At 32.0% G+C, this 8,625-nt stretch overlaps 1 protein-coding gene across 6 annotated transcripts; it reads right to left on the reverse strand.

Annotated features, from left to right (window-relative positions):
• Nucleotides 1-235: 235 nt before the first annotated feature.
• LOC114406690 lies at nucleotides 236-6,274 on the reverse strand. Of its 6 annotated transcripts, XM_028369459.1 has the most exons (11): nucleotides 6,140-6,274; nucleotides 5,855-5,923; nucleotides 5,659-5,718; nucleotides 5,077-5,142; nucleotides 4,688-4,986; nucleotides 4,084-4,272; nucleotides 2,586-2,786; nucleotides 2,188-2,472; nucleotides 1,778-2,065; nucleotides 1,383-1,686; nucleotides 236-1,301 (listed from the first exon to the last, which is right to left on the reverse strand). In XM_028369459.1, the coding sequence occupies exons 3-11, from the start codon at nucleotides 5,693-5,695 to the stop codon at nucleotides 622-624; spliced, it is 2,349 nt and encodes a 782-aa protein (XP_028225260.1). In that variant the 5' UTR covers nucleotides 5,696-5,718; nucleotides 5,855-5,923; nucleotides 6,140-6,274; the 3' UTR covers nucleotides 236-621. The 6 variants fall into 6 exon arrangements, with proteins under 6 accessions (XP_028225260.1, XP_028225261.1, XP_028225262.1 ...); XM_028369460.1 differs by lacking the exon at nucleotides 5,855-5,923; XM_028369461.1 differs by lacking the exon at nucleotides 5,077-5,142.
• Nucleotides 6,275-8,625: the final 2,351 nt, after the last annotated feature.

Raw genomic sequence — 8,625 nt, forward strand, 5'->3', positions numbered from 1 at the left:
TTACAAGATTTTTAAATGTATACAATTTACCATAGGAAAACATCATAGCAAAGGAAAATCTGCAATTTCATCATTTCTGAATCCATTAGTCCGTGGTTCATTATTCCATTAATGAAAAACGATTGTATGGATATATCAAATAATCTAATGAGAACGTAAATGAATCGCAAAGGCTCCTGCTAAAACTGTGTTTAATGTAAAAGTTAATATAACAAAATTAGAGAGAAAAACAGTATAAAACTGAAAGTGACACATACACATCACCAAATTTGTTAATGCTGTAACCCGCGCTTCATATTTAACAATGAAACTCAGCAGCATGTGAATGCGGCACAACAGTTAAGTTTAAAGTCTTCTCTGCAGTCAGTGACTAACCAGTTGCAAGGAAGAAAACCTATACTTCCTTTCATTTACAAAAAAACTACTCTTGAGAATTCTATCTATATAGGCTGTACAATTTCCTCACTGTCACAAAACCCATTTTGGTTTGCCTATGTATCATTCATAACTACGTCAGAATCCTATACCAACTTCCAGGGAAGCACTGGACATAACCAAAACCAACCAAGAGAGATACCCAAAAAGGCATGGCAGAAAAATGGGTAACCACCAGTAATAAGTTCAGCAGCTACTGAGCTGCTTAGCTAATTGTTCAACCAAAGCTCCTTTTCGAAGCTTATAGTACTGTTTTACTTTGTGGTCCTTTGCCATGGCCCTCAAATCAATCAATGACAAGCTATTCAAGTCACCAGGCAGCAAAGATGAGGCCCCGTCATGGGAATCCACCAAGGAATGCAAGTTGCTACTATGAAGAACTAACTGGCTTCTGCTGTCCATAGAAACCCTGTCTGAATTTGTTTCCATGTCCACAGTGATTGGCAACTTTAAAGCTTTTCTTCTCTTTTGTAATTCAGAGAAGTTGCTATCATAAGGAACAAGAGCACGACCTTCAGTTTCATGCTTGTCGGGTTGCACTGCTCTTCTAGTAATAATCTTCCGGTTCATGGGCTCATTTAAAATGGCAACATCAGTACAGGGTTTCGATCTTCGCTGCCTCTTGGTTGATACAATTATGGGTGTACTTGGAATAACTTCTGTACAACTGTCATATGGTTCTCTGGAAGAAAATGCCTCTAGTTCCAGTTTCTGCTTTTCCCGAGCTTTTAGCTTTGAAGGGAAACTCATGTTCAATTTTCTGAATTCAGAAGTAATTTGGGACTTAAGGTCTTGTGCTTCTTGTTCCTCTTCATCTTCATCTATCATCTGTAAATCAGTATTCAGTGTACTCTTGGTTTGAATCCCTAGCAGAAACCAATGCAGAATTTTCAGCATTAATAAGGGAGTGGTATTTTCAATGTTGAACACTAGTCCAGAATTATTACCATTACTTCCTTTAAAGGAGCAAAATTCAGTATCAGCACTACAAAATGTTTGAGGATAAACAACTTGTAAAGGTAAATCCACAGAGTTCAAATCTTCATCTGGAGCAACCTTGGATTGTTTCTTGTAGGCTCTCTGTGCAGTTTCTGGAGCAAAATCACATACCTTTTTGTCTAAATTGGAATTCCTACTTTTCCGTTGTGAAGTAGCTAATCTGGAATTAGGATACTTTTTCCTCCCCTTGATGTCAGTTGCAGGTCTAAAATCATCTGAGCTAACATCTTCTTTGACAAATTCATTTTCTTTCTGCACAATTTAAGAAAAAAATGCATTTAAAAACCTTGTTTAAAATAAAATTGTAAATTGATTAGAAGGGGAACAACAGCACTTCTTGCACCTTGGCTTCATTTGGAATATTTTCATTGTCTTTGGCAGAAAACAAATCCAATATTTGACCTATATCTGTATCAATGAGTTGACTTCTTTCAACTTCATTTCCAGAAACTTTATCAGATGTTTCTGATAATTTCATCCAATCAGAGTGATCAGGAGATTCAGGTCCACTTTTTTGTTGTTGTGAAGTAGCTAATCTGGAATGAGGATACTCTTTCCTCCCCTTGACGCCAATTGCAGGTCTAAAATCATCTGAGCTAACATCTTTTTCTTTGACAAACTCACTTTCTTTCTGCAGAATTTAAGAAAAAAAATGGACCAAAAACCTTGTTTAAAATTAAAGTTAAAGTAAAATAGTAATTGCAGCATCCAAGAAGTTTAAATTGATTACAAGGGATCCAACACTTCTTGCACCTTGACTTCACTTGGAATATTTTCATTGTCTTTGGCAGAAAACAAATCCAAGATTTGACCTATATCTGTATTGATGAGTTGGTTTCTTCCAACTTCTTCATTTCCAGCAACTTTATTATCAGATGTTTCTGATAATTTCATCCAATGAGAGTGATCAGGTCCCCTTTTTCGTTGTTGTGAAGTAGCTAACCTGGAATGAGGATACTCTTTCCTCCCCTTGACACCAATTGCAGGTCTAAAATCATCTAAGCTAACATCATTTTCTTTGACAAATTCATTTTCTTTCTGCACAATTTAAGAAAAAAAATGGACCAAAAACCTTGTTTAAAATTAAAGTCAAATATTAATTGCAACATCCAAGAAGTTTAAATTGATTAGGAGAACAACACTTCTTGCACCTTGACTTCACTTGGAATGTTTCCATCATCTTTGGTGGAAAACAAATCCAACATTTGACCAATATCTGTATTAATGAGTTGGCTTTTTCTGACTTCTTCATTACCAGTAACTTCATTATCAAATGTTTCTGATAATTTCGTCTCATCAGAGATGATAGCTCCTAAATCAGGACTTCTAACAAGAGATTTTTCAGGCAAATCCTTAAAAGAAAAAAATCTAGTCAGGATTTAAAGCAGGTCCACTGGCAGGGACATGTTTGATAGGGGATTCAAGGCATCACGTACAACATTAAAGCTGTAATGTAATCTAGGAAGATACAAAATGAGCCTCTCTACAATAGGCATTGCCCTTGGGCTTTGCTCCAAATTTATCATGCATAAATATGGTTGCCAAGGTTAGAGTTAGACCTTCACAAAAAAAAAAAAGCCAAATAAAAATAAAACCATACAGATTGCAATTGCAAGCACAATGTAAAGTCCGAAAACTGCTACCAGTCTACCACATTAGCCATTTTACTGGGATTTACTCTCTTTTCCTTAGGTTTCAATGTCAAACAACAGTTTGCACTGTCAGAAACTAGAGTATGTGAATCCCTTCTTAAATGCTACTTTAAAATTAAAGCTCAAAATAACTTTAAAAAAAAACTGTTTGACAGCTGGAAAAAACAAAGTCCTTAATTTTTTAAGAGTTTTTCTCTAAATGCGTTTAGCACAACTTCTCCTTTTAAAGAGAAGACAAGCTAAAAAAAACTGGGCCAAATGGGTAATTGATATTTGATGGCTTATAGTTGACAGGAACAAGGTGCAACTGAAAAAATGACTTATTTTTAAGTGATCCTTAAGTTTCATCTAAAGTAAGACTAACAATATTCTCTCGTCTATGGGTGGCCAGCTACAAGGTCAGCGAATTTGGGGTGAAAGCTTTAGTCTTCTTGTTAAACTCAAGTGTCAAAATTGGCCAAAAATCAGTTTAGGATGATTGGACTTGGAGCCGACAATAACAACTGGTAAGAGATTTAAGCAAGCTCAGAGCCATGTGCATATCTAACTCATTGTAGGCTTATTTGTAAATGCCCAAAAGTAAATGGAATGTGCTCAAATCAACTTAAAACACTAATTATTAGCGACAAATCTCCACTATATGCGTCTCCAAATATCATATCCATTGCCTAAATCATGGCTTTATGTGGGCTAGAGAGAGGCAGCTAATTACTGCACATTTATGTTAAACTTGTTACTTGTATGATTGAAAGCAATTGCATATCCAGAAGTAGACATACCAAGCAATCGTCACACAAACAGATACAGTAAGAATTAGTCTTAAATGGGTCTAATATTCCAGAGGCTAAAAAAAAATTGAAAGGAAACATTGGTGTAGCAATCAACTATTACAAAAAAAGTGTTCAGCTCAAGCGTTAAAATTTATAGTACATTAAGACATGCAGGAATAGAAAATAAGTGCATTTAAATTGAAAACATACAACAGAGCTTTCTCTACCTCAATCTTTTCAGGATTATCTGATCTCTTTTCATGAAGCTCCAAAAGAAGTTCCGAGCTTTCAGAGGTTCCATGGAGTTCTTTTTCTTCCTCCTTAATGATTATATTAGAATCAAAAGTGCTAGAATCCTTGTCTAGTGCATGTCCAGTAACATTCACAATTGGACTCAACATATTCATATCCAGAGACTGCTTCAAATTGAAAAGGTGGGGCAAGAAAACATGCCAGTTACATTCAAAACCAAGGGTCAACAGTTAAAGACTGTACATCAAACCAACACTACCAGAAGATACACAAGAGTAACAAAGGAGGTAGGAGTAAATATATGTGCTAAATGGCAAGCAAGGGATAGCTTAATACATATTGTTGTCATTATCCAGCACTTGCAAGACAGAGAAAATCCATAACCCTTAAACTAAAATAAAAGAATAACAGTTATACAATTAATAAGCTATTGTATAGTACATACAATAGTTTAAATTATAATCAACAGTAGCATAATTACTTCCCCCTGCAGAAATATTGGAATAATAGAAATTAAGCAATATATGCCAAAAAATGAAAACAGAAAATAAATTTCAAAAGGGATTTCAAAAGCCAAACCTGGGCAAGTATTTCATTAAGTGTCTCAGCAGGTTCTTTATCTAACAGTGGCTGCATCTCTGCATCATCAGCATAATCATTCTTCAAAGTGCTAACCGCCACATCAAGCCGGCTGATTCTCTCAGTGAGAGCAGCACAGCATATATCAGGCCACTTTTCATGCTCGGTGCAGGCCAATTCATTCTGAAGCAACAAGAGATCCCTTTCAAGTTCCTCAATCTCGGTATCTGCCTTGGTGATCAAAATTCTTAAAACCCGAACACAGGATTCCACATTCAAGGCATCCTCCTCTATGAAATCTACAAAGTTCAACAGAAAGCCAGAGTAAACACAACACACACGGAGGACACAAATGCAGTGCGAGTGCGGGGAGTGAAACAATAATTTACCACGGCCACACCCAAAGTAGAAGTCACATTCAGGATGCTGTGACCAGTAATTACTACCACTCGCAACTGAGACAAGTAAATAAATAAATTACATGTCAAAAGCAATTTGATTTGTTTGGATAAACTTCCTGATTATAATCATTTATAGAAGAAAATCAAATAATGAAAAAAAATTCAAGAGGGATCAATTTACTCCATATGCAACTCTGGGTAAAATTACTCCTTCAACAAATCTGAGTATATATTAAAATTTCATTAATTCAACTCTAAATTACTGAGTAGAGTAAGTAACAAATTTCCATAGAATTCTAAAACTATTTAATTCTTCATTAACTAAACATTTTAAAAATGTCGACTTTAAGATTAAAATACCTACAAATATATTATTTGTATAACATGTGCGCATAGAATATATTGAACGGATTATTTAATAAGTTGATTAGAACTTTTTCTGAGAGAGAGAGAGAGGAAAGTTGATTACTGCTATAACTTATTAAACCCACTAAACGAATAATTAATAAAATAATGACTTGAGAAATAGTAATAGTAATAGTAATAGTAGTAGAGAAGAAAAGGAGAAACCTTGGGCATAGGACGAACTCCAGAGATCCCAAGCCATGAACTCCAGCAGGTAACTATATCCTGAAAAATGAAAATTAAAAAAAAAAAAAAGCGGCTTTGAGGAAGACGAGAAGGTGAATATAATAATAATAATAGAGAACATGCAAGTAAAGAAAATGAAGAAAGAGCGAACAGCATTGAACGGAGAGGAACGAACATGGTGTTGGTGGTTGCGAAAGAGGGTTGAAACGACAAAGGCATTGCGTACGGAACGACAAAGGAAATTCTTCAAGAGAAGAGAAGGGGAAAGGGGGGGGGAGAATTAATTAATATTACGATGTACGCACCAACCAGAGTATTAATTAATTAATGAAGTAGAAGAAGCATTAAGAATGATGGTCACATCACATAGTGCAACCATAAATATTAATGCAGTAGAAAGATGAAATTAGTGTGGGAAAATGCAATGAGGAAGGAAGCACGTTTGTTTTTTCGGCTTCACCTGGAAAAAAAACGAGTCCGTGAAACGCGAAAGGGTTTGCCTAGGGTTTTGCGATTGTCGACCAATTCAGACCCATAAGAGAAGAGAAGAAGAGTGAGTGTGCTGTGTGCAGCGAAAAGGCTGCAACTGAAAATGAAAGCGGCGAGGGCGAGGGCGAGGGCGATATGGTAATTTCATTCTCTGCGACGTGGGCCCGGGGGTTCTGGTGGGGCCTCGTTTGACTGGGCTAGTTTGTGGGCCGTCGATTGTTTTCAGGTGCTATTTTTATCGGCGAATCGGTGCCCAATGGGGCCCACACGTCAACTCTCTTTCTTTTCTTTACTACTACAAGTACAGCACGTCTATTCTATTTTTCTAACTTTTCAAAGTCTTTTTATAAAATCTTTTTCTTCATCTTTATTTTCATTTTATTAAATACAGAAAATATTTAATATTTCTTCGATATTATTAAATATTTATTTATCATAAAATATTGGAAGGACTGATAAGAAGATTTATCAAATAATATTTCGTATGGTGTGATAAAAAGAAAAATTAGATGTTCCATTTACTAATAATACTTTTTACATGTTTTTTATTGGGTGTATACAGACTTTAAATCAATGTTTTTAAAATGAGATTGTTGATTCCACTGGTAAATATACTGATTTAAAGTCAATAATTCAAAGTTGAATCGATTTTATATTTTTTAATATTATATAATATTTTAAATAATAAAATAATATAGAATTATAAAAAATTAACATCTAAAAATTATAAATTAGTATAATGATTAAATTATGTGTTTCATAACATAAAAATTAATAATAGTTGTAAAAATAATTCATAATTATATGAAATATTGAAGAATGTATTTTTATTTATCTTAAAAATATTTTGAAATAAATAAAAATAATAAAATTAAAAATTAAAAAAATAGTTCAACATTGATTTTGTGTTGGTTTAATTGATTCTAAAATGCTTAAAAATTGTAGTCTTTGGGTCGTCACTTAATGGATTTTTTATTGAGCCGGTTGAATCGGCCTATCCAATCTAGTTTTATCAATCACAGTTAAAACATCAATAATTTTATAATAAAGAAAATAATAAACAACTTAAAGTTTTGTTTAATTATCTTATATAACATTAAAATGAAACTGATAGTATTTAACTGTTCATAATATTATTTTTAATAAAAATAAATACTTATTTTAATAACTTGACTATTAAAAATTTACATGAAAGATGAATCTTAAATTTAAATTTAAATTTAAATAATAAAAGTACAAAACATCTATTTTTTTCCTTTAGAAAATCACTTATATTATTTCATTAAGAATAAAAAAGTCAATACAATTAATTGACTCTTGGTTTGGCCTTAGATGATCAAATTAAGATTTTTGAGTTGAATTTCATCAACTGCATTTTCATGTGATTTTTAATACAGTTGGGGTGGTTAACCCCTGTTATTCAAAAGAAGAAAAAAAAAAAAAAAGGAGTCAATACAAGTAGAAATCAAATGAAAAATATGGTGTCTAGCAAAAGAAAAACTTGTTTAAAAAAAAAACTTATTAGTTTCGTCAATGCTTCTTCATATTTCTCTTTTTATCTTAACCATTTTTCCACCTTTTGCGTCACATATACAAAGAGATTTTTTTTAATGCTAAAGGAAAAGGATATATATATTTTTACATACTTATTTAATATTAGTATATGAATTATTTATAATTAAAGAAATTATCCTATAATTTATTAAATTATTAAACAGATTTAATAAAAGAACAAACTTGTATCATTTAATTAATTTTCATAATTTTATTTTTATTTTTTTATTCATATGAACCGAATTTAATTATTCTTTCCGTTCCTAATTATAAGATTTTTTTCAAAAATTTGTTTGTTTCTTTTTACAAGATCTTTTCCTAATTTTTAGATGCATTAATTATTTTTTCTATATATACTTACTTAATTATTCTCTCTACAAACATTAATGAAAAAAAAAGTAAGTAGATAAAGAGAATAAAAAGATAATTTTGAAAAAATAATACAAATAATTGACAAATTTAATGCGATAATTACTTTTGTTTGAGGAATGTGAATTAATTAAAAAAAATCTTATAATTAGAGAGAATGAGATTAGTAGAGAATTTATAAAAATTGACACATTATTCAAGAGAATTACATCCCTTGTAATTTTTTATTAATATTGAATATGTTTAAAAATATATCAGATATTATACTAAAATATTTATCTCGTCGAAGGAGTACTTTGTAAATGAATAATATTAATATAGGATTTTTGTGTTATAAAAATTTAATGCATCTCACTCTAATTTTCAAGATGAATTTGAAGTTTCTCTCATTTTTTTTATAAGCGTTTCACTCAAATTTTATATGATTATGAAAGAAAAGGCTTAAATCCCAGAAATTTTTCACCTATAGATTTATATAAATCCCATGGTTGAAGTTACCAAACTTGTGACATTCAATGGTAAAAATCATATATC

Source organism: Glycine soja, chromosome 3 (assembly GCF_004193775.1).
Source record: "Glycine soja cultivar W05 chromosome 3, ASM419377v2, whole genome shotgun sequence".
NCBI lineage: Eukaryota > Viridiplantae > Streptophyta > Magnoliopsida > Fabales > Fabaceae > Glycine > Glycine soja.